Here is a 26,892-nt window from a genome sequence, read left to right as displayed (position 1 = left end):
ATGGAAAGCGAGCCTTGCGCTCACTCCATTGAGCATAGTGGGCAGCGTGAGAACTTGAGACATTAGCCATCCTCAACAGAAATGAGGGGACCTCCCGCTGAGCGCCTCGTCCCAGCCATTCACCCCCTAAACGTGTGCGTGTGTGTGGTCCATTTCCACAATTAAAAATTTCCATATCAATTGACACACTACCACGTGTTTCTCCCCTGAGCTGCTCATTATAGCAAGTTAAGGTCTTTGAAAACCACCACTCGTTCATCCTGGCCACAAAAGCTCGGCTGTGGGAGTCTTTGTTCTGCCAGCTCTCTCCCTGACACCGAAGGCTGCTTAGGTGGGGGTGGTGTGTGTTTGTGAGGTTGACAGTGAATGTCTTGGTGTGTGGCTTTGTGTATTTACATGGTACAGTGAGTTAAAATCAATACTCTGGCTATGATTAGCCCTCAGGGTGAGATTCTTCAATAACTGATCAGAAGCACACATCCTCTGAATGATCATAACGCTGCGAGCTAAAGGTTAAAGGACAAAAGAGCACTGAGAGCTTTCAACCACAAGGACCCGAGCGCAGAGAAAGAACTGTCAATAGCTTCAGCTCTGTGATGAATTTTGCGAGCTACTCCTCTCGGATCACGCTTTGAATTCCGCTGAAGTCAGGTGCTAAAACCAGCCATGCATTTCATTTAATGTACATCAGTGTGGGCTAACGTGCACTTGCACCCTCTGCATCAGTCAAGGTCATGGCACATCTTGACAAATATCAACTGCTGTGACAAGCAGATTTACGCCTCTGTGTGTGCGTGTGTGTGTGGATGTATGTATGTATGTGTGAAAGATAAACCTTGTGCGACTGCTCGTTCATTAAAGCGAGTGGTGCAGAAAAATCAATAGCCCGTAGTGGGAGCTGACAGAGTGGACTGCCCCTTCGCTCTGCACAGAGGCTGACAGTTCGGGTTCCAACATCAACAATAAGCTGGCAACAGCAAAACTGTACTCATGTAAATACATCTACAGAGATAGGACAGTTAATCCACAGATTATGCATTGCATCTGGTAATCATAGCCACAGGCACAGCGACAGAACGGGTTATCTTGAAAATATGATTCGTGCATAAGCACTCGCAAATAGAAAGGTGGAAACAAGACAGCTGGCTGCAATTTAAATGCCACAGAATGATAAGAATCTGCCTAAAAAGATCAGACGTGCGTGTTTGTGCACTGAATGTGGAGCCACATGTGTGTTTGTTCACCTCTGAGGAACAATGCGCTTTTGCTAAAGGTCCTTAAAGCAAACCTGAGGCTATTTCCTCCTCTCTCTCATTGATTCAGCTGACTGATGAAGTGCTCTGTGATCCAGTCAGGAGAGCAAATAATGACCACCAGCATGAAACCCAACCACAAGGGACTGAGCCCGAGCAGAGGTGTGTACACGAGAAAGACGTGTAAAGCTGAAAGCTGTTGTTCGGGTCCAATCTGCAGCGAGTGACTTCATCCACTCTACTGTTTGTATAGATAAAAAAATATAACTGTGTGTTTATGGCCTTCTGCCTGCATGACTCTAGGGTCTCTCACTCAATCAATCAACCCTCATACTGCGCACCAGCGGCCCAGATGGTTGCCCTCGGCTACTTGTCAATACAGTTTACAGCTGTTTTCCATCCGCAGACTCCTCACCACGCCTGCCACAGACATGAGCAGCTTTCACAGAGCAAAAATAAATCACCATAGAAATGTGTGATAGCATGATGCCCAGGGGGCTTTGAAATGCTCAGCGATAGGACGCTTTCTGTGTGCGCTCTCATTATCAAGCACAAAATAAGAAGTAAACCAGGTGGCCAGCCAGCAGCTTCACTGCGCTGCGGACTTAATCATGAGTTGTGCATGGTGGGCTCATCTTCTGTTGCCAGGAAAAACAAACTGCATCTTTTGAATAAATAAGCCAGAGGCAAGGTCAGAGGGAAAGTAATGAAAAGGTAGCCTTGAAAGATAATTCCCTCTTTTTTTTTTTAATCCAACAACCCGCGTCTTACTTTTCAGTTTTCTCTGGGACAACAGCTTACACAGACACGCCTCAGACTTTACTCCAAGGAACAGGACATGACACACGCTGTCAGTAAGGCACCAGGCGTGTACTTACTTGAAGGATGAAGTCGCTTCTATATTTCTCAATGAATGGATGGTGTATTATATTGCTTTGCAAATGACCCTGAAGACAATTTAATTAGTATTGATGCATTACTTAACTTTCATTATGCTGCCCAGTCAGTTGGAGCTACCATTAAAGCAGATATGATCTTTACTACAACAATGCAATGTGAAGCATGCCATTCATGGTGATTATCGTCCAAAAAATTGCCTTTAACGATACTCATAGCGTCATTGTTTGGATTTCCAGACAGCTGCTTTCAACACCCATAAAAAAAAGATTTCTAATGTCACGTCTACTTTTCACGTCTTTTTAAGAAGACAGCGACCAGCTGGTGAACATAGAATAGGATTTAGCTGCTAAAGAGCCTCATATTTACCTCAGGAGTTAGCATAAGCCCCCAAAAAAGTGTGAATGCACAATCATAAAGACAACTCAAAGCACTAGTTTCAAGTCTTATGATGTTCAAGTTGTGAGTTATCGTCTAGATTAGAGTAGATGATAAAGGAGGGTGAGCCTTAGGGGTGTTGGCCACCCTGTGATTGAGTTGCTACCATACAATGTTCTCAGAACCACGGCTTGATCGACACAAACAATTGGCTGATTTATGTGTTTCTTTTATAAACAGACTATGGCCATGACAGGTTTAAAGAACAGATCTTCCTGGTCCCATTTCTAAAGTGAATCTTTGAGCTTCCTACCGAGGTTTTTTAGGTGGGTGGAAAAAAGACATTTGCAAACTGCCAACATCCTCAGTAATAAGTCACCGAACACAAAAAGTGCTTGTAATGGTGAGCACAAAAGGTCAAAGATGAAAGAGAACATAAACTGTGATGAACAGCTATATCAGAAAGTTGCTTTTAAAGCCTGCCTTTGTTTTCCCTTCCAGATAACTTTTATTAATATGTCTGTCTGACTGTTTGTGTTTTCTTTGCCCCATTTTCCTTCTTTTAAATTATAATTACACACAAGAAAAATAGTTTTGGATTACTAACAAAAGTTACATGAGCAAGCACAGAAGGTAAAGGCAACCAAAGGGATAACAAAATATCTGAAAACAGACATAAGATGCTTACATGTTGGACTGAGCGCTGTGGTGCTGATGTTGATTCCTCCTCCTCCTGTGCTGCTGCTTTCTTCCTCCATGGTGACAGGTAACAGGGCCCCTGAGCCCACAGAATGAGACCAGGCAGGCTCCTCCTCATCTGGGGGTCCCGACAGTGACAGAGGGTTATCCAGAGAGCCGTTCACCACCACCTTCTCCACTGGGACTAAGTGAAGTGGTGTTAGGGCGTCAGTGGAGCTTTCCTGATTTTTTGAATGAGGTGATGTAGCCGTGTCTCCCAATCCAACAGTTTGAGCCTCTGATGGGACGTTAGAAGGGACTGAAGGTGAAAAAGATGGGGTTTGGGGATGGAGTGGAGGTGAGGAAGGGGTTAGAGTTGGGGAGAAGGAAGAGGGGATAGATGAGGGGAGAAAATGAGACTCAGTTTCAGATTGGGATGGCTCGAAGAAAGAGATGGATGGCATGGTGGATGGGGGTGCAGATGGAGATGAAGATAGTGTCTGATATGGGGCATCTGAGACTGACAGGGATGACTTTTCTGCTTCTGGTAAAGCGGGGGAGGATTTGGAAGTAGGAAAGTCACTTTCTGTACCAGATGTGGTCATGTCTGTTGGCTCATGAGGCCTGTCAGTGGTGATGGTGGTGGTTGTGCTAATGTCAGCTATGGCTGCGGTTGTGTCAGCTATGGTTGTGATCATGTCAGCTGTAGTTGTGGTTGTGTCAGCTATGGTTGCGGTCGTGTCAGCTGTAGTTGCGGTCGTGTCAGCTGTAGTTGTGGTTGTGTCAGCTGTAGTTGTGGTCGTGTCAGTTGTGGTTGTGGTCATGTCAGCTGTGGTTGTGGCCGTGTCAGTTGTGGTTGTGGTTGTGGTAGTCGTGGAGTGTCCTCTCCTGTGACCTCTCTCTCTGGATCTTTCTCTGGATCTTTCTCTTGGTTTGCTTGTTCCGACTGGCCGGCGTGAGACCTGTATCTCCCCTTTTGCTTCTGCCCCGGTGATTTCTCCACTTCCCTCCTCCTCTGCCTTCCCTCTCTCCTCTCCTCTCCCCTTCTCTTCTCCCCTGCTCCTGTCCTCCCCTCTGTTCTTCTTCCCTCTTCCTCGTCCTCTCCCACTGGCTCTGGAGGTCACCGTCTCCTCCCTCTTGTCTCCAGGCTGAGTCGTGGTCTCGGCATCGACACGGATCCAGGCGTCTCCGCTGGAGGAGGGGATTTCAGGTGCAGGCCTGGAGGTTGTGGACGTGGGTGTCTCTGAGTTCTCCCAGCTCTTGTTGCTCTCTGTAGTCATAGATATTCTGGAGGCAGCCAAAGTAGATGCCAGATGAGTGGGTGAATCTTCACTCGCTGGTGTGGTGCTCTCTCCTGGGGGACTGCTGAACCATGGCGTTCCCCAAGAAAGCAAACCTGTGCCAGGCATAAGGCAAAGAAAAAGAGAAGCACAATAAAAGTCAGCAATCCAATTACTCCAGACAGAGAAAGGAGCTTAAAAGACCAAGACAAGAGTTACAAAGTGAAATTCATCTTATGGATTCTCTCGGCTTCGCCAAGGGTGATAAAACAAACACTTCTAAGCTGTGTGAGCTTTACATCAGCTGTTTTCCTCCATAACTGTAGCTGCACTCTCTACACTTCAATATTAACAACACTATCTAGCAGGAGAGCAAGAGAAGCCATTAAAAAAGAAGCCTCAATAGTGCTTGCCTCTATAATATGTCAAACATTGGATGTCACATGGAAAAGTAAGACCAGATAACTCTGTATGTGAAGTATGGGTAGAATTACTCAAACTTGATGCAGTTCATTTGTCTGAGTCTAGCGTGAAGCTTCAGAATATTAAGCAGTGTTTGTGTCTTTTTGACGTTTAAATGTCAACAAGACATAATCATGAAAAGAATAAACCAGGATTTTTCTAAGGGAAAAATATCTGAGCTGGTGCTGAACAATATCGAACATGTCACGGTCTGTGGGTTTTGTTATGGGATTTTTGGGTTATATTCTGGACGTTTGTGGTTACTGATGTTATTAGGAGTCTTCTGTTTGCAGTGTCATTGTTTGGCTTTGGAGTCTTCAGTTTTGGTTATAGTCTAATAATGTTGGTAACATTCTCCTCAGTGTTTCCTTTGCCCTCTTCCTGTCTTTTCCTTTTCCAGTTATTATTTACTTCCTGTTTTATTTTGGTAGTTCATTTGCTCCTGTGTTATTGTGTTTAGTCTCATTGTCATTAGATTCAGCTTTTTCTTATTGCTCTCCCCTGTCCACTTCACTTGAATACCTCATGTGTATAAATAATGTTATCTTCCCCTCAGTTCCTGTTTCAGTGTCTGTTTCCTACGTGCAGTTTTCCTCCCCTTGTGTTCCTTGTCAGTAGTTATATTCTGTTTTTGTCTTTCCTGTGTATGTTTGATTTGAATGCTTTGCAGCAGAATGAAATAAAAGTTTCCTTTTCAGTTTACTTCCACCTCCCCTCTGAGTCTTCATTTGGGTCCCATTACCATCTGCATCATGGCAAAAATACTCAAAAAATAAACAACTATAATTAAAATCTTCAAAACAAGGATCAATCGACTATGAAATTCTGGACAAATAGATTTACAGTACTGTGCAAAAAGTGATTTTGAACAAGAGTCTCGGGGCTTTCTTTCAAAGTTTTTCTTTGGTCATTGGTTGCTTTTTCACTTGTTTTCAGCTTTTTCACCTGAGAGAAGCATCTGGCCCTTCAGTTGACCCACCTACTGTTCATTAAAGCCTCACCAGAAATGGTCTCAGTGGAAGGGTGGCCGTCAAGAAGCCGTACTTAAGGAAGGGAAACAGGGAGGAAAGGATGACGTATGCCAAATTACACAAGAACTGGACTGGAAGTAAGTGACCACAGGCCTGATGGAGTGATGAATCTAAATTTGAGATTTTTTATATAAATCTTTGTCAATATTTACAGAAGAGATGAGGACAGAGGTACAACAGTGAGTGTCTACAGCCATCTGTAAAACACGGTGTAGGCTCTGTAATGTTTTGGGGTTGCATTTCAGCCAATGGTGTTGCGGACCTTGCCAAAATAAATGGAATTATGAATTCAGAAAAGTACCATCAGATTTTGGAAAGGGTCTGATTGACAGTGACACTGACTATTGGCATGACATGGACTGGCCTCCCTAGAGCCCAGACTTTAACATTACTGAAGCTGTATAGGATTGACAGAACAGAACAAGAGGCAGATTACATCCAAAGAAAAGCTTTGAATGTCCTTCAAGAAGCCTGGAGAACTATTCCTGAAGACTACTTAAAGAAATGAGTAGTCTCTTAGAAAAGAAAGCTTGTCTAAGAGAGCTCAGCCTGTGCTGAAGAATAAAGGCAGTGATACCAAATACTGAATTTTAAGCTTGTTAGAATTGTGCAAACTATGTTTTTGTTTCTTATATATTGTATTTCCATGTATTTTTGTACACGTTTCACAAAATCATTGCACTTATTTTCCATTTTCTTAGCAAAATATATAGAAATGTAGGGTAGCTCATGACTTTTGTACATTATTGTAGATAGTGAAAACTATGAAGTATCTCACATTTCCATTTTTATGCCAAAGAAATGAAGAAATCTTCATAAGACATTTTTTTTAAGTACAAAGGCAGATGAAAAATATCCACCACACTACCTTTGAAACTTTAGTCAGCTTAACATTTATGTAACACAACGGATAAAAATCAACCCACGTTAAGCAAAAATAATTAACGTTGCGCTGCAGTATTGTCAGTGCACTGTATATTTTACTCTGGAATCCCACAACTCTCTTCAATGAAGGCTTGTTAACATCAAAACATCCACACATACCTGACTGCTGCATCAGGCAGCGAATGCAACGAGGCAGACTTTGGTGTGAAAGCTATACAATTCTCTGATGTGGCTAAAATAAATAATTTCTATCAATAAGTTGTAAGAAACTAAGAAACAAAAATAGATTGACTTGAAGTCTGAAAGTTACTGAGAGATTTAAGTGATAAACTTTAAATAGATGCCTGTGTCATTATTACCTCAAAAACAGTCGCTGTTAGCTAAAATAGACACCGCACACACACAAAGATTCAGTCAGTCCAAAGAGAATCAAACTGAAAAGCTCTGCACAAAAAGCCTCAAAATTAAATCAGTAACTCTAACATAGTTTAAACACACTGAACAGAGATGCCTGCTGTTTTAAAACCGCTTTCATCCACTGTGGACACACACAGACCTGTGAACCTGCTGAACCCTGACATGTAGGAAATGGAAAAAGATGACTTCCATTTCACTCCTTTTCTGTTGTCTGCTCACATTCGCAACCAAACTTGGTTCCCATGTCTAAGGTGCAAATCCTCATTCCACTGATACACCGGTAGAGATGTGCTAATAGAACAGCATCACACAGGAAATGGTTCAGGGTTCAGTACAGCGGCACAGTGGTCACAAATACAAGTGAGTGTCTGCCTGTCTTTGTTACTGTGTAACTAATGAAAAACCGCCAAGCATTAAAGAAACACTAATGAGGCACCCAATCAAGCATAGGTATAAAAAATAATAAATTCTTATTTCTTATTTTCTTTCTGCTGCACACTAAAAGTCTGTGAATATCTATTTGAGAACACCAGGGTGCAAAAAGCAAAAAAGATTCAGAAGATTATTTGGTCATATCCAAGTTTGTAAAGTGTAAAGTGTAAAGTGTGTTGTGTTAGTCCCCGAAGGGAAATTACTCCTCTGCATTTAACCCATTCACCCAGTGAAGCAGTGGGCAGCCACCAGTGCAGCGCCCGGGGAGCAGTGTGTAGGGACGGTACCTTGCTCAGGGGTACCTCAGGTAGCCGTTCAGTGGGGTCGAACCCCCGACCTTCCGATCATGGGGCAGACATTCTACCTACTGAGCTATCCCTGCCTAAATAAGTTTCATCTTATTTAACAGAGAGTCTGATTAACCATAGTTTACTGTACTACAGAATAGATTTTTTCATTAACATATAATTTAATTACTGCACTTGCCAACTTTTCCGTGGAGTTCAAGTACAGGTAACAACAAACAAATGCCATTCCTTTGTTTCCATGTCATGGTCTCAGGGTTTCAATCCTTTAGTTTCATGTTTTCCTCTTTTTAATGCTTAGTTCATATTTATTTGTTTTTACGTTTGTTGTTATCATATTTTTTCTCTTTCCTGTTTAGACATTTTTTTCTTTTGTCTTAAATCTTTCAGTTCAAGTTTTTTGGGGGTTTATTGTCATCCTGTCCTACTTTGATAGTTAGTACTCTCGTGTGTCCTTGACTTTTATTTCCCCCTTATGATTATGTTCATCTGTGTCTTGTTTAACCCTCAGTGAGCGTGTGTACAATGAAGCGATTAATGGTTTAGTGAGCTATGTTGAGCTCAAATTCTGAGTTTTAAGAGTCACTTAATTAGTTCTGTTTTTACCTGGCTCTTCAGCATCAAACATAAAAACATGTTATGTGGGCACACACCACCTTTTCTGGTGTGATACCCATTATCTCTGACTGGAGCTTTAAGTTTTTTTCAAGCCAACTAATGCAAAGAAAGCCCAGCTATGCTGAACTTGCTTTGTAGCACACCTCTTTGTTTTAGTCTAAGGATCCTTAGACTACCATGACCTGGATGACTGAGAACCTTCACAGGCACCTCTCTGTTTTAGTATTTACATTTGTTGTGTTGCATCAGTCTGCTGATGTTTGCTCAGTGCCTTGTTCTACTGTCTCCAGCCATGTTGTTTCTGCTCCTTGGTTTTCCAGACTGACTTTTTGTTTCAACTATATCCTTGCATTTCAGAATTAAAACTCACATTTTGTTTTTGAGCTCCACTGTCTTGAAATTGGATCCTTTACTCTGCAAACCATTACATTCAACCCATCTGGTACCCAATATGTACATAACAAAAGCTGTCATGTCAAAGGGTCCCCAGAAAAGTTAGCTGAAAAGTATAATAATTTATTCGTCTAATAATGTCCATATGTATAGATGTGCTACAGAGGTGTTGTTCCTGTATCATGATAATAATGTTTTTCCATTATAAAACTCTCCTCTGGAACAAATGGTCTGCATGTCTAGTGTTTTTTTTATTAACTTATACTATATAATAAGTACATTATCAAGTGAGATTTACTATTAGCAAATTTAGGCTACTCATGTTGATTTGCTACAGTTTTTTAAAGTATTAGCTAACTTGTTGGCTAATGATACCTGAGTGCTCAGATGGCATCATTAGTCAGTTGCAATGTTGATTCATTGTTATGATGACACAGGACAAAGGCACGATCTGATATGCTGATATATCTTATCCACCCATGTTGGCCAATAGAATACCTGATGTCACTGGGAGACACCGCATCGCTTTACAAGTTGAAGTTGAAACTAGTTTCAGTGGCAGTCTAAGTGTCATGGTGCCCAGTTTACAGTTACTTAGAGTGAAAATGGTGGCCAGCATAAGCTATATCACTTATCATTGTAATTTTTTTCCAAAGCAAAAACTCAGTGACAAAAATGAGAAACAATTCAGTGACCCTACTGACCGCAGAAAGTTTGAGAACCTCTGCTACAGACTGTATCCCAGTGTGAAGAAAGCAGCCGCTTAAAGCTAGAACACGTCAGCTGTCACACTGTGTATCAATCACAGCTTGAAAGCAGTCCTGCGGGAGTGGCAGCTGAGCTACTGTATGTCAGTGTGACTTCAGAGTTTGCTTTTCTTTCAGAAGGAGTTCTGCTCTTCTCAATAAAGGCGTCTGCTCTCCCCCCAATGTCACTGTTTCTTAATAAACTTTGTTCCAGGGGCTTAATGCATCATCTTGTTGAGTTGCTCATCCCTAACATCACACACTGTGCGAGTTACTGAACAAATATGCTCCAAATACATGCTCATAAATATACACTGGCATTAAGCCCTGTCAGTGTTTCATAACACAGATGCTGCGGTTCTGAAGAAAAAAGGAAAAATCTAAATAAGATGTCTCCTTATGGCCTATTTCTTCCTATTCCTCTTCCCATTTCTCCCACACAGACCTGAGCTCGATTTAACATCTTTTGATCAGATTTTGACAATTGTCTCACAGTTCTAAAATGTGCCTCCTAAGAAATGGCCTTCCTCCCGTCTCAGCTAGATCCCAATTTAGAATCTGAAATACTCAATTTCTCACAGTGTTGATCTTTATTTGTCAAAAAAAATATACTTTTAATGTAATAGTAAAATTCAATAGAAAACCTGATTGCAAATGAGTCTTCCCAACAGACTCAATGACCATGTGTGCATTCAGGTCTATAATTTGAGTATTTGTGTCCTTTCTTTCTTCTCGTTATGTTTTTGTTTAAGTATTTTGGGGCATTTTAGCCTTTATTATGATAGGAGAACAATTGAGGGTAGACAAATAAGCTGTGACAGAGTGCAAGGAGAAGAAACCCAACCCTGTGCAATAGACCTATGCCATATAGAGCCTGTAGAGCTATAGCATGTCCCCTTTGTCCTATTATTTTTAAACTATACAGAATAATAGCAATCTCCAAGTAAGACATACATCAAGGTCTGTATACACATTTTGAGGAGTACATATGTTACAAAATAAAACTGATTTCATTCAGTAATAAAAGCATTTTAATGTAGTAAATCCCACTTCATTGACTAATCTTAATTCACTGGTTTTAAACAGGACAAATCCATTCACCTGATGATGCTGTACTGGATTCCTGTGAACCCTGGTCGACCTTTTTCGTCACAATCTTCTCTTCCTCTGACTCTTCACTCGGTGATTGGGTTCCCTCCTCATCTTCAGTCCCCATCAGATAGTTCCAAGGTTTCCAAATGGACTTGACGATTTTGGAAATAACCTAAAATTAAAGTTGATTTCAATACAAAGTCCCTGTTTCAGTGTTTAAAATGTCCCAACAGAAGCTTAAAACCAACCTTCTTCTCAGGAGGAGTTGGATGGACTGGGGGCAGGAGAAACTCCTCAGAGTCTGGTCCAGGCTCCAGTGACTCTCCCCAGTCAAAGGAGTTCTGTCCTGGGATTAACTGGAGGGTTACATATGCTGTCGAGGACTCTGAGGACCAGGGCTCTGAGGCTTGAGACAATGATGTGAATGTTCATTTGTGCTGTCTTTGCCCATCAAACCCAGTTTTCTTTCTTACAGGAGTCGATATTAGCATTTGTACTTACAGGCATCAGCACTGTGAAATGAGTCCTCCTCTTCTAGGTCAACCAATCCCGTCCAGTTGGAAGGTGAAAGCTCGCTGTCATCTGGTGACTCTGTGCAAAGAAAAATACACTTTTTTTCTCACTGTCTACATCGACTGATTGGATGAGCGAATTTTCTGGTTAACCAGATGGTTGGCGTCACTGGTTCATGTGCCTACTGCAGATAAATGTAACACCTCTGATCGTGGTGGTTTGTTGTGAAGTCACGTCGGGACTAGCTGTCCCTGTAGAGTCAGCATCGCTTGAGCCTGCGAGGTAGCTCCAGGGCTTCCACAGGGAGGTGTAGATCTGAGAGATGGAGCCTGTGTTCTTCACTTTACCTAGGAAACAGGGTGAAGAGATTTGCTGTTTGTATGACATTCACTGAAGGTTTTTGCCTCTAAAAGCTTTACCGAGTTTTAATTTTGACGATATTAGTCAGCACAAAAGCCTGAACTGACAGCTGAGCATCCAGATATTAAACTTAAGCATACCCCGTCTTTTCCCTCTCTCTCTCTTTCTCTTTCTCTCCCACAGCTTCTGTCAATCCAACAGTTTCTCAGATATGAATCAGAAACAAGTGTTGCCATAGCTACAACATTGGCAGTGACATTTATTGTCATTGTTCCTGCATTAATAACACTCAAGGCTTTGTTTGGGAGTGATATGTTAGTCACATCTGTGTATGTAATCATGCCTGTAGTCATTATTAATTCCTCTATGGGAAATAAAACAATATTATACGTTACATAACCTTATCATACTATAAATTCACTGTATTGATGTTTTCTACTGTGTTAATACTTAATTAACAAACATCATTTGACCCCTAGGCCACCATACCTCTGTAGCAGTAGGCATCATATAGTGCTGTAGTGTTGTCAGCGGTGTCATTGGGCGTGACCGTGCGGACTCCTGGCTCTGTCCCTCCACAGTCAGCACGAGGCCAGGTCACTGGGTAGCGGACGCTGCCATCAGACAACCAGCCTGGGGCGCAGCTGTCCAGGCCGGCCCTCCAGGCCAAGTACAACTGCCCCACTGTGGCCAGCTGGCCCCCAAGGGACACACAGCGGTCGGAGGCAGAAGAAAGGGACAGTCTGCCTGGGACCGAGGAGTGAAACACCTCACCTGGAGCAGGGAAAAAAAGAGACAGCAGATGGTGCCTGTCAAATTTCTAATAGGTTAAATAACTGAAATGCCACATAATGTTATATAACAGTGCTCGAGGTAAAATAATGAGGCTGGTGGTATTCTAAAGTCAAGTGCACCCTATGATTTAACAGTTTGTAGAACCACCGTTAGCAGCAATAACTCAATAACGTTATCTGTATGACTTTTTCAGTCTCTAACATTATTATGGAGAAATTTCAGCCCACTCATCCATAAAATGTTGCTTCGTTTCATGGAGGTTTGCAGGCATTCATTCATGCACAGCTCTCCTGATGTCCCACCAGAGCATTTCAATCAAGTTGAGGTCTGAACTTTGACCTTGGATTTTTTTCTTAATTTATCATTGTACTGTCACAGTACAATGGAGGAGGAGGAGAAGGAAGTGGATAAGGAAGACTGGCACATGCACAGTAAATATATATATTTGATTGCCAGGCAGTTACCCTCTTTACTGCTTTGAGGGCAGTATTTAGTTTTTCACAAGACTCTTTGTAGACCTGTAAAATCTTTTTACGTTTTTTTTTTTTTTTTTTTTTTAATTTCTGCAGCATCTGTGGCTCAAATGCCAAAATTCCTACTGAAAGTTTTGAAAATGTGAATCTTTTCATATAAAAAAAACACTTTAATGGTGCTTTTTATTGTTATTTTGGATTGCTGACTTTCTGGCTGTACATGTGGGTTTGGTCTGTGTCTTTTCACTTGATTTGGTGGGAACAATAAGGAGACTTAAAAAAAATGTCCTGACTTATCCCTTTAATATTGTAGCAGAATATGATGCAAACCTCAGTGTAAAAGCCAAAAGCTGTGAGAGCTTTTGATGCTGTTTTATATCTTCTCTTGTGTGTGTTTGTGTGTGCATGCATGTGAGTGTGTGTTTGTGTACCATCCAATTCTTTTGCAAAACAGTACACATCAAACAGCTCTTTTGGGTCTCTCTTCCCATAATTCCTCACTCCAGCAGAGTACTCCTTATGTCCGTAGCAGCCAAGCTCTGGAACCTGGACAGCATATCTGTGGAGACAACCGTTTGGGAGTGATGTAAGTAACTTATTGCCTTTGTTTCAAAATAACAATAATTTGGACATTTTACTGCGTGACAAATGCGTTAGATCACATATCAAAGTGTTTCTTTTCATTAAGACTTTAAATATCAGTAAAGAATAAATTCCTATTTGCATTCTCTTTTAAAGGGTAAGGGATTAGAATAAATTAGAATAAAATTAATAGCGAAGAAACAGCAACATAGAAAAGAACACGATCTTAAAGCAGATGAAGCGGCAAAAAGAACTGAGGAATATTAATTGAGAAAGCAGATGATCCAAGAAGAGAGGAAACAAACAGGATAGTCATTAGTTTCAGTCCTTCAAAGCGCCACAGTGTTGCAGAAAGTGCAAGCAGCGAGCAGGAGAAGAGAACTTATTGGTCGTCTCCTCACCGAACAGTCTGATCATCCAACCAGCCAGCGGCACAGCTGGCGAAGCCGTCATGGTACGCTGCCCACAGCTGGGCCGGAGTGGCGATCTGAGCCGAGTTTTCCTGACAGGCTCGCTGGGCGTCACTTAACGAGAGGGCGTAACGAGCGCTGGGAGACCGGTAGTGAAACACCACACCTACACAGACAGACCCAGAGACAGGTGGCAAACTGTTTTAATTCCTTTTAATTTGACAGATATACCAACACAGTCAGAATCAATACATCGGGGGAATGTAATCAGCGAACATGTTATTAGGGGCCACAAACAGATCAAGCAAAGCAATACTCTAGTTTCGGCTGAAATTTCACACATGAGCACACAGAAAAAGAAAAAAAGAGAGAGAGAGAGAAACTGGTATTGGTATTCAGTGCAAACACTTTAATTAAATGAATAACACAATTATTCAAGTGGAAAACCAGATAACAAAAACAAAACAAGCACAGAAAGCATGACGCTACATTAATTAAAGCAGTCATTATAATATTGATAGAGTGAATCAATGTTATTAATGCTTAATTAAATAAAAAAGCAAAAAAAAGGTGGTTGGGGGGGATGAGGTGCTTCTGTTTTAAAAGCCGCCATTATCTGTTTTACATTAGCACAACAAGGCTGGGCTGCAATAAAACACCAAAATCAATTAAGCTGGAAGAGGAATTTTAAAGCCCTTCGAGTTAATGCACTTCACCCTCTGTGCATCACTTGTGCTTAGCCTATATGTTTCCTTCGGGGTCCTAAACTTTCCTCACACAGAAATCTCTCGTCAGCGTCTGCTGCACTTACCGGACACCACCAGGGGAACAGTGTCCCTCTCATAGTCGTTGCCCGTGACAACCTGACAGTGGTAAGTGCCTGAGTCATTGGTACGGAGGCTGGAGATCTCCATGGTAGCATTCAGAGGGTTGGCAGCGTATCCTGGCAGCATGATGCGACCACTGAAAGCCTTATTCACCTTGATTACATCGCCTTGGGCACAGACAGAGAGTTTCATCATTAAAGAGATTTTAGAGGTAGAAAATAAACTTTGTTACATGTTTGCGTATATGGATTTAAAAGCCTTTGCTACCAGCAATGGGGTGACCCACTAACACCCAACTGTCCAATAAAGTTAGAACAGTTACCCCCCCTCACATGGTTTTTGGTTTTTAGTCTTTTCTCACCAGTTGTTTGAGAAAGTCACTGTTTGCTGCAGAGATCTGACATTTAGACAGATCCACAGTCTTAAAGGAACTATGTTTTGTCCTTGATTTCTCTGCTTCCTGTTTTGTTTTGGGACTTATGTCTCTAATTTCAGGTCCTCCACTTCCTGCCTTTGTTTATTTCCTGCCTGTATGCACCTGTGCCCCTGTTCTGCCCTGGGCAAATGTAGTCTTTGCCTCCCTCCTAGTATTTGCGTACTTCTTGTTGAGCGTTGCAGCATTTAGTTAACCCCGTGAGTCTCCAAATTATAAACTGCACAACTTGTTAGCAAACAGTTTCACATTTGCATATCAAACACATACAGAGCAACATTAGCATTCATTTTGGGTTATATTTCTGTCTCCACCTGATCTCTGCTCATTTCTGAGGTAAATGTGACTTTTTAGCTGCTGAATGCTTTATGCTGTGTGCTAGCAATTTTCTACAGTGCGTTTTAAGAGCTCTTTCACTGAAAACAGCTGGCAGCTGTGCCCGATAAAATGTTAAGTTGTCTGCTGTATGGTACCCTGTGGATGGATTTAATCAGCACTGCTCAGGCAGATTTGGACATTTAGAAGTGCAGGTTTATTTCACTTTTATTCCAGGAGCTGTTACCATCAGCTTGTTAAGATCTTTTTCCCTTTTTTCTTTTGTGGCCTTAAGATAAATTCTATAAATACTGCGGCCTGGCCAGCTGAGTCAGCTAATATCTGTGAACAACACTTCACACATACACATTTGATCTGTTGTTGATACAAAACTATTGATTAGTGTAGCTTTAAGTCTCACTGGGTATTCTGACTGAATAAAGTAAGTCTGAGTCAGCAGTGAAACAGGAACATTAGGTTTTTGTTTTACCTTTAGCAGAAAGCACAGTCTGCTCCGAAGGAGCACCTTGTCCTCCCCCTGGTAGCGTAGTACGAGTCCACAGGAGGTGAGGAGGCCCAGTGGAGGTGCTGGTCTGGAGGGTGAAAACACAAGGCAGAGTGGCTTTGCCTGCCAACATTTGTTGCACTGTAGGATGAGTGATCCTACGCATGTTCACAATGGAGGAGGCTGCACCTGGAGAGGATGAACAAGAGAACAAACATGATTATGCAATGTGTTCAAGGAAATTTAGCTTAGAAGAAATGAAAACAATGGAAAGTACACACACATATATATATATATACTTTCTGGGTATTTCATTTATTTTTTTATTTGAACATTGTCTGCTTTTTCACTCATTTTCAGTTCAGTATAGCTGAACATTTTCAGGTACAAAGACCATGTTTATTGAGCCATTTAACACTTTCCTATGACTCGTTGAAGCATAAAAAGGAACCTAACTCAGGGGAGGAAACAGTGTTGTTGTTTTAAATTGTATCTTAAGATGTGTTGTTACTAGCAGCCTGTCATGAAAACACATCATTTGTTCAAATTCCTTTAGCTGAATCTATGAAAAATCAGCCATAACAAAGCGTGGCAGACATAAAATTGTTTTTACACCAACAAAGTGGTTCACAAAGAACTGTTTAGCTAAAACTTGGCAAATCTCAGCATTCTGTACAGTGTGTCCTAAAAATTGAGGGGAAATGAACAAGTGGAGGACAAAAGAAGTGACAGACCTAAAACTCTATCTAAAGCAGATGAATAGCATCTCAAACTCGTGTCGTAGGAAAAAGTCCAGCAAAGACCTGACACAGAACCTGAGAAATGCATCTGATCCATCTACTGTTCACTGAAGGCTCATCAGAAATGGTCTCAGTGGAAGGCTGGCTGTCAAGAAGCCATTCTTAATTAATGCCAAACTACACAAGAACTGGACTCTCTAGACTGAAAAATTAGCAACAGGCCAGCAGGTCTTATGGAGTGATTTGAATTTTTGGTCATCTACAGAGGAAGTTGGGAGAGAGGTTTTGTGGAGGGAATCCAAATTTGAAATTTACAGAAAGCTGCCTAAGAGAGTTCAGGCTGTGCTGAAGAATAAAGTTGTTCAAACCAATTATTGACTTTGATGCTCATTAGAATTGCACAAACTCTGTTTTTGCCTGTATGTCTGCACATGTTTCAATAAACCGCTCCATTTCCCATGTTCCCAGCAAAATATAAAGAGATGATGGTTGGCTCAAGACTTTTGCACAATACTGTACATACATGAATGATGTCTTCTGGTTGATTTTGGTTATTATACGCATAAAAAGTTGCACGTACACGTGACTAACGCAGTAGCAGTTTAACACTCACATGTTTTATTGTTCCAGCGAAGTTACAGGATAGAATTAAGATAAATCAATAAGGGTACTGTTTATGGCACTGAGATCAATAAAATCTTATCTGTCCTTATCCATCAGTAAAAGATTCGTCCCTGGTGTTGTCCCATTGAAAGGGACTGCCCCTCAACACAACTCGAAAGAGGTTCAATAAACCTCCAACACACCTTACAAACTCACTGGTTTCAGTTTAATTATTTCATTTTTGATTGGTTATTACAATAATATTATTTTTATGAGCCTATCCTTCACTCAAACTCCTTTAATCAGAATTCAAAAAAATATTTCTGGAGAAGAAGCAATGCCACTTTCTGTGCACAAAATATTGAGTTCTGCAGATTGATATCAGCAACTAACTCAGTCTGGTTGCCATGACATACAGGTTTAATGTAACCATGACAACACCATCACCTGTACAGAAATGACTATTTCCTACATTCTTCTGACATTTTTTGCCACACTATGCACCTTACTGTAACATCCCAGGCTTCTGTTATTGTATTATATCTATATATTTATAGAGGGTTGAACCTATGTAGATAAATCATAATGATAACCAACACTTGCCTTGATGACTGAGCATTCTCCATCCACTACTAGTGAAGATTTTAGGATACATCTAAAGTCTCCAGAAGGACCCTCATTCATTTATTTATTTTTTGTATATTTTAATATAGTCAAAAAAGATGAAAATAAACTGCTGCTTACCTATTAATATTTCATTGTTTGTTCATAAGCCTTTTCTGTTCCCTCACCATTCAAATTTTCACAGTTAGTCAAGTACAATAGAAAATAATCAGGGGCATAAAAAGAGCACCTGTATGAAAAAGAAAAAAAAAAACAGCTTTATTTGGAATAGTGCACACAGAGGAACAGAATCCAGAAAGATATTTCTATCTGCATTTAGATTGGACGGCTTTCACAGACTGAACCCCCTGAGAGAAACTCAGCGCAGAGGACGCCCCCGCTGCCTCTCCCCCCAATCAGATGTAATCACAGAATCACAAATACGAGGGAAAAGAATGAGAGCTCAAACAAGAGGCAGAGCAGGAATGAGAGAGGGATGGAGGAAAATAGTTAATCCAGCAAACTGAATGGAGGAAGTGTACCTCGTAGCCTGGAGGTGATGGGAGGGGAGAAAAGAAAACCCCAGGCAAAGAGCTGGAAGTGACATGAAAGGATGCTCCCTGTCATTAACAGACCCATCTATGGTTCCCAAAATAGATTTTTCTTTGTGGTCAATATTGTTCCAACTATTATGGACTTTAAAGGTCTAGAAAAAGTGTAAAAATGTATTTAAAAATATTTATGTTGCTGTCATTTACCACTTAAGAGTCACATGTGAGTAGGATGCCAATCAGAGCACATCCCAGCTGCAGCAGATCACCAGGTACTGTACGTCTATCTGTGCATTAAAACCACAGACAGGAGTTAATTGAACTCCTCATCTTGTTACACTGCAATGCTCCACTGGGAGGCCTTAGGTCGTGACATCCATGCGGATGTTACTTTTACGGGCACATTGTTTTAGTTAAGCTGATTCTTCCATGTCAGTGGCACTCCCCAATGGCAGCAGCCTCTACTGCGGGCCAGTGAGCCACACCGCACCACAGAGAAGAGCCCGAGGCCCAAGATCGAGCAAAATCCCCACTGGACTCACTCTGTAACCTGCAGGATCTAAAGGTTCAGCTGCCAACATTTGAGAATCAGCATGGGTGCTGTCAGCTGTCATGACAGCCCTCCAGAGGTCCCATGTACATTTCCCAGAAGGTCAGAGCTGATCTGTCAGCATAAGGGATGCTTTCTAAAAAAAACCTCCAACAAATACACTTAAATCTGAAGAGGGCAGTCCCAGAAATGTAACTGCTAATCCATCAATTAAAAAATGAGTGCTCAGCTTCCAAAAACTTAATTTTTTTGTCTGTGTTAGTAATTTCAAGCAAACCCTTCATTATGTAGACAAAACAGCATAAAATCACACCTGAAATGTTGCATGCTACAAATTAAAGATTGTATTTCATGTTAATCAGTTATACAAAAACACAATCTGGCCAACCGCCTAAGCCTTTAAAGTCCGAGTCTATCACAGCAGAATCAAAGAGATTAAAGTAATGCATGTTACTCACTGTAATGTATTTTATTTTTTCCTCACTCTGTTTTACTGGAATAGCTCAAATGGAAATGCCATGAGCCAAAATTTAAACCTAATGTGCCCAATACGCTGAGGTCAGTTGGGAAATGTCTGGGTTTAGCTCCTTGATATTGTTCACAAATTATGTGAACTTTCCTTCAAGCTTTTAATTGACAAATACCATAAAAGTTTGTCATATTGTACTTGAGTTTAGTTTCACCAGCCCCATCATCTCTCACATGTCTGCACAGTGTGAAGCTACAGGTTAACTTCAAAGATTGGAAACTGCCGGAAACAGCAAGCTGTGCTAAGTCCAAGTGTAACAAAATAAAAAGGTTTTTATCAACACAAAATCTTTAAAATGTGTTCAACATCAGCTGAGGGAAAGTTACATCCTGGCGTGCTTTGTTTTCAGCCTTCACACTGAGCCAAACCACGCTGTTATCTAATGCTACAACAACATGCTTTTCCCAAAGTGTGCAACTGTTCCTTTATAGACAAATCCATCATTAGGCTGGTATATAATAATCCCAGGCTGTTGCAGTGTTAGGAATGCAAGCAGTTAAATCTTGCAGAGGTGCGTTGAGGCAATCTGTATTTAACAACGCACTGTGCACTAGCCAAAGGTAGTTTGGGGGCATTTTCTTGTGATTTTCATCCATTCATAATGTGACCATGTGTATCTGTTGCAGATCTGCTGAAATAAAACATTAGTACTGAGGTGAAGTTTTTACTATAAACTCTGTACACTGTTTACCATTTTTCTTCAGTTTATACTGTTAACCTTAATATAGCTCTCTCTGTTTCCCAGTTTTAAATCTTGTTTAGCCCACACTCTGTTATATGCACAAGGATGACTTTATGGTGAACTCAGAGATGATAAAATATTATCTGCTCCCTTCAATTCTGAAAAAAATCACAGGCTCAAATCCTGTTGTTTCATTTTAACAGTTGAGATATCCTTCAGCTTTATTTTTAACTCTTCGTTGTGAAACAAAAACAGACAAAACACTACTGAATGTGGCGAGATAACTGTGTGTTGTCTGAGCGCAGTGACTAGTAAAGTAATGCTCTGATTTTGGAAATGTGCAATGCAGGTTTTCGTTTTAATGAAAATCCAGGCTGACCACTGCCATGCATGCCAATTGCAGTGAAAGTAATTAAAGAGAGAAACTTATCTTTAGTACGGGCAGTCAGCTGGCTGCGTGTGGGACCTGAAACCTGTGATACTATCCAATAGGGAGCTGCAGCTCGGGGATGATTTCTCTTTTGTTCTGTAATTGTGAATTTTATGCATAGTTGTAATGGAACAGATGGTCGGCTAAACTTGCATAAATGGGCTTGGAGCGGTTCCAGCTCAGTCCCTCTGAGCATGTCTGCAAACATCCCCAACATGTCAGGTCTCACTTACAACAGTCAAATTATTACAGACCTGTCTAGGTCAAGGTCTACATATATATACATATATATATATATATATATGTGTGTGTGTGTGTGTGTGTGTGTGTGTGTGTGTGTGTTGTTGGATCTTTTCTATTCTGCTACGATTGCTCCACCTCCCTTTGTTCTTTCCTGGTATCTCTGGTATCTCTATCCCCAACTGTATGTCGACTTTGTCTGTTGTTATTATTATTATTATTTGTGTTGTGGCGATTCGTTTCTGCAGAGCAGAATGTGCAGGAAGGAGACAGAGAACTCACCCAAGCTTAAAGAGAGCAGCAGCATCAGAGGAAAGAGGATCTGCCGCCCAGCTGCACACAGAGCGAGCTCCATCCTAGACCTGCTGAGAGAGGAGGAGGAGGGAAAGTAGTGAGAGAGAGCGATGATATGGGAGTGAAAATCGCTCTGAATCAGAGGTAAAAATGTTTTGAAAGTTAGTGTGTTTGTACAACTGAAACTTCAGGTTTTATGCTTGGTGCAAAAGTCTTTTAGTTGCTCCTTTAGCTACAGATTTTTGACACAACTATTAGAGTCTCCTCATTATTTGACTCTAATATGATTTTGATCATAACAAAATGACAGATTCGTGCATAGACAAAATTGGTCAGACATTAACTCTTTGCCTGATGCCGTACATGACATTTAATTTCTAGAAAAACATATTTGCATATTGATATGTTTGCAGAATGTCCACATTATGGATACAGGAAGCTTTTTGGATTCCACTTGTAGTTTAAGTGCTATTAACCAATCACCTCTAAGCAGACTTTGACACCATCCTAGTAAGCCATTTGAGTAGCGCATTAAAGAGGGAAAGCATTTGCCAAATTAACCAATTAGCTTTTAAAAAACTATTTGCATACATAAACAATGATTAGTGGACAGAAGAGGAAGCCTCAGCCTCAGGCAACACCTCTGACAACACCACAAATACACTAGGAAATATTCCTCCATCTCCAGACACAAAGTCATCAAGCAATAAACAGTGGCTTCCCAGACTGCTGGCATTAAACTATAACTCTAAACAAAACCACCAAAGGAAATTTCCACGTGCCACCTTTTTTATAGTTGAAATTGTGCTGAATTAGATCTTATTAGAGCTCTCTATCATCTTGAAACTCTAAAGCTCTAATGCTTTCAGAGCCTGTGGTCAATAGAATGAAGAAAAATATTTATATACCAGAGAAAAGTAAAAGTAAGCTGGTTAAAAGTTGATTTCTCAACCCCTTCAGGCTGTAGAAAAATAACAGCCCTGAAGGGGTCCAATTTACAGTTGCACTCAACCACAAATTGTGCCCAGTGGTAATGCCTTGTGTGGCAGGTCGCTGCCACCGGCATGTAAGTGTGAGTGTGTGAAGCAGGAAATGAGGCAAATTTTAAAGCACTTTGAATAAAAGTCCTAAAATATTAGAATATGATTTTTATGAGGTGAAACACTTGGGTCATTTTCATTGTTTGAGGAAGTGAAGGTTTGCGTTTCCTTTTGTGTGCCTGATAAAAACCAGGTGACGGTGTTTATAAAACCTTCTTCAAATCTAATCAGACCAAGTCAAATTAGTGATAACTGTGGCAAAAGAGGGCTGCATATCTAGTATGTAAAATCTAAAGCTTTTGTGTCATTTCAACACAGTAAAAAGAAAATTACTCTCAGCATCCTGTTCATGCACTCTCCAATACAAGTACAGTGCTGTGCAAATGTCTTGAGTCACCCCTCATTTATTTTGCTAGAAAACAGGAAATGAGTGCAGTGGAAATAGAAACACATGCGTCAAAAACAGAGTAACAAGCTGTTATTAAATATTTGGTCTAACTGCCTTTATTCTTCAACGCAGGCTCAACTCTTCCAGGCAAGCTTTCTTCTAATGTCTCTAAGTTTTCTTCAGGAAGAGTTCTCCAGGCGTCTTGAAGGACATTACACTGAGTCCATTTCTCATGAGGCTTCAGTGAATAGTAGATTCAACTGAAAGGCCGGATCCATCTCTCAGGTCCTGTGTCAGGTCTCTGCTGGATTTTTTTCCCCTATTCCTTAAGGACATGACTTTCAGATATGTTCATGTGCTGTAGGTAGCTTTTTAAAGCATATCACTTCATCTTTTGTCCTCCCATTGTCCAGTTTCTTCAAAACACCTAGTTGGTGTGAAAATAATTTTATCTGTCAAACTGTGTTATCTTTGATATTTTTCATAGATTCAACTACATAAATGGGAAAAAATGATGAATTAGATACTTTTATATGCTTGAAAGATTATAAAACAAACAAATAAAACCCCATTTCTTTGAAAATGGTCGGGTACAAGGACCTGACTAAGTCAGAAAGCCAATGTCCAAAACAGATTTTTCTAGACCTTCAGAATGCCTGGAGTGCTATTGCTCAAGAGCATGTTAAAAACTAAAAGTCCCACTCTTTGGAAGCAAAATATAAAGAAAAATTTTCAGATGTTCATTTTTTTCTTTGAGATTTTTGCACAGTATTGTACATACATCCATTAGTTAAGGTAACCAAACCTGTGGAGCCCCGACAAGGAGCAGCATCAAATATTACTGCCAGAAAAACTAATGCTGACCTTCACAATGTTTCTGAATGCACAAATTCCTGATCCTTTATTTGGGTTTCACTTCTTTCCATTTCCACCTTACCAGTGGCAACATTAAAAAAACCTCCCCCAAAAATCCTTGAACACTGAATCACTGAAAACGCAACCTTAGGTGATTGATTTTATTTATAACAAAAAAGTAATACGGCATTACAAACACACTGGACTGGAGCTTGCATCCATGTGTTGTCTAGACAATGAGCTAAGAAATGCTATTGTGTGTGAGAGCCTGAAAACTGCTTTCAATCGATGAGACAAGGAGACCTTTGAACCCTTCCTCTGCTACAAATGGTAGGAGGCACTATGGAGGCATTATTTGATACTTTACATCCCTTCAGTAAATGCTTTTGCCAACAACAACTTACATTTTTTGCCCAGGAGCTTCTCTTCCACCTGAGCTTCAACTTCCTGTTTGACACATACAAACAGATTTTATGTAACAGCTAAGGTTTTGAATTTTGTGAGTCTGGTTTGATGTACCAGATGCAGTAAGAGAGAAATCTAATGTAGAAAACTGGAATGAATTCTTTGACAACCCAATGGCATCGCTCCAAAAGCTGCTGTTAGACTGGGTGAACATTTACTACTGCAGTAAAAAGGCGATTGTGGTGCAGTCCTACTGCACAACATTCAGGAAATCCTACCACACATCGGAAAAGAGCTGCTGACTTTGCCAGAGGATTTGGCTTGGTGCCCGCGGCTTCTCAGCTCAATGGTGAGATGTCTGAGATGGAGCTATGTGGTATGAAATGGAGATGAAGAGAAGTGCGTGCAGTTTGAAGAAAACACAGCAACTCTGTGTTTTTAAAAAATATATATATTTTAAGACGAGTTAAACAGCACGGGTAAATCTAAATTATTAATTCACTTGTGGACAAAGCTGTCTCTTTAAGCATTCTTGACTACACGAACACCTTTAACTGAGGTTTCCTAGCAGACTCTTTAAGGAAAGTGAAATTGTTTTGAGAAATTTGTCCAACACATCTCGATTTCAGTTAAAGTAAATTATTTATCCAAGAAATCTAAAAGCCTTTTTTGCATTTACCACGGTAACAGCAACCCATGCCAACAGCATCCCTGATGCTTAGAAAGAAGATTATGTAACACCAGTTCAGGCCTTAATAAATTACAGGAATAATGGTCGCTCTCTGTCCTGACCATGAGAAAAGCTGAGTGAAACCTTCAAATGTATAAAACCGGAGCGTGTAGGTCTTGGAAAGAAAACCTTCCTCTCGGACTCAGTGACACCTGCCAAACTAAGCTGTCATTAAACAACTATTGAGTGTGCAATTTTTAATAGTGGGCAACCATTTCCATTTTGGACGACTGAAAAGAAGCACAGACCCCGCAGCGCCACACACTTTGAGGCATCCCATCTCTAAAGGTGGGTTAGGCCCTCGTGACGGGCTGTGACAGATTGGGGTCGAGTCGTTGGGCTCTCTGCATGTTTAAGGCCTGAACCATTGGTTGAGCTGGCTGGGTGGGTGACAAGAGATTTCTAAAGGCTTGGAGAGGGTCGTGACACTGAGGAGATTGCCCAGACTTGAAAACGGAGAGCATTGGAGAGCGCTGTATCGGAGGGCCTGGGACTGGCAGGGGCCCAACAGTCACTACCCACACCAGCAGAATACAGAGCTCAGTCTGTATGGGTGCTACATGACACACAACACTGTATGCCTATAGACAGCAGCCATTCAAAGTGTTACCAGAGGGGATTTACAACATACAGTGAACCGGTCATCCAATCACAGCAGCGAATGCTAACCAGTACCACCTTTTGTTAAGGATGAGACATCAGATGTTGTGAGCGCCTCCCTCTAAATCGCCCCTTTTTACTTTAACAGGCACAGTTGTGTCTTGAGGAGAAAAGAGCCAGAAGACTCTAAAATGCTTCAGTGGATTTCAATGTGGATGTCCAGCTGACACATTTTCCCGATGTTGTCTGAATAGGATGCATTCTCAGACCATTGTAAGAGCCGGCGAGGGGAGTGACAGAGATGCAAAGGGAGCTAACAGGCGAGCCTGGCAGACCTACATCATGGCGCAGTACTAAGCTGTGAGTCTGCTGACTGCACTCATGATCTCATGATGCAGGCATGAAGGCCCCCCCCCCCGTCCCAAATCTCCTTCAGGTCTTCAGTTGGTAGGACACTTGGTTGTTAAAAAAGCAGGAAAATATCAGCTCCTGCTGCAGTTACATATAAATGTTTGCAAGCACAACGTGGCAACTTTACACCTGCAGCACCTCCGTCATGCTACATGTTTCATATGCTCCAAAGGTTTACTTAATCAGGCCAGGCTGGGACCATTGTGACTGTCATGAACATGTGCGCCACATCACGAATTGCACAAAGTACACTACTACATTACTACACTGCAAAAAAGTCTTGAGCAACAACTTATTTCTTTATATTATGATTCCAGGCAGCCAGAGTTTCTGTCATATTTGAGCAAAAGTTCTTCGTGCTTTCTAAAAAAGGTCTTTCACTCATTTTCAGTCCAGTCCTTGTACCTGATTATTTTCAGAGGAATTTGCTTGTTTGTTTTCTTTGTTTGTTAAACTACTTAATACTGACTTATTTGTGCATAAAGAAGATACTCTCTCAAGGAATTTTTTGTTAAATCTGCAAAAAAAGTCTTAAGATAGATGATGCAGTTTGATAAAAAGGGTGAGTCTCAAAGAGCCATTAATCAAAAACTTGGCAAGTGTGGGACAAAAGAAAACTGAAATTTTTAACTGAGAGTTATAACTTTAAAAAATAGGACAAAAGCCAGCAAAGACCTGAACAGGACCTGACAGAAGCATCTGGGCCTTCAGTTGATCTACCTTTCACTGAATCCTCATCAGAAATGCTCTCAGTGGAGGATTGGCTATCATTGGTTCCTTCATTAGGAAAGGAAACAGGGAGAAAATGCTGATCTATGCCAAATTACATATGAACTGGTCTGAATATCAGTGGCAACAGGACTGAAGAATTAAAAATTGAAGGTTTTGATATAATCTTTTGTCAATATGTGCAGGAGAGAAGAGGACAGAGGTCCACCAGTATGTGTCTACAGCCATCTGTACCACATGGTGGAGGCTCTGTCTTGGTTTCGGGCTGCATTTCAGCCAGTGGTTGTTGGGAATCTTGTCAAAATTGATGGAATTAGAAAAGTATGTTCAGATTTTGCTCCACCGTGCAGCACCATCTGCAAAGTGTCTGAATGGCAACGTCTTAATTTGTCAGCTTGACAATGATCCCAAACACACTGCCAAAGCAGGAAA

At 41.0% G+C, this 26,892-nt stretch overlaps 1 protein-coding gene across 2 annotated transcripts in view; it reads right to left on the bottom strand.

Moving 5' to 3' along the window:
- The window catches only part of LOC100704480 (neurocan core protein), a 50,609-nt gene that overhangs the window by 14,181 nt on the left and 9,536 nt on the right, over positions 1-26,892 (bottom strand). The window contains exons 2-12 of one of the 2 annotated variants that reach the window (XM_005476182.4): positions 21,291-21,373; positions 16,066-16,269; positions 14,812-14,994; positions 13,992-14,166; positions 13,440-13,567; positions 12,230-12,514; positions 11,584-11,727; positions 11,369-11,458; positions 11,116-11,273; positions 10,877-11,039; positions 3,217-4,602 (exon numbers count right to left, since the gene is read on the bottom strand). In XM_005476182.4, the coding sequence (XP_005476239.1) occupies positions 3,217-4,602; positions 10,877-11,039; positions 11,116-11,273; positions 11,369-11,458; positions 11,584-11,727; positions 12,230-12,514; positions 13,440-13,567; positions 13,992-14,166; positions 14,812-14,994; positions 16,066-16,269; positions 21,291-21,363 (2,989 nt within the window). In that variant the 5' untranslated portion in view covers positions 21,364-21,373. The remainder of the gene's footprint in view (positions 1-3,216; positions 4,603-10,876; positions 11,040-11,115; positions 11,274-11,368; positions 11,459-11,583; positions 11,728-12,229; positions 12,515-13,439; positions 13,568-13,991; positions 14,167-14,811; positions 14,995-16,065; positions 16,270-21,290; positions 21,374-26,892) is intronic. The other variant, XM_003437962.5, reaches the window with a different exon arrangement.

The sequence above is a fragment of the Oreochromis niloticus genome, linkage group LG18 (assembly GCF_001858045.2).
Source record: "Oreochromis niloticus isolate F11D_XX linkage group LG18, O_niloticus_UMD_NMBU, whole genome shotgun sequence".
Taxonomy (NCBI): Eukaryota; Metazoa; Chordata; class Actinopteri; order Cichliformes; family Cichlidae; genus Oreochromis; species Oreochromis niloticus.
Note: the sequence above shows the minus strand (reverse complement) of the source record. Positions and strands in the feature narration are given on the sequence as shown.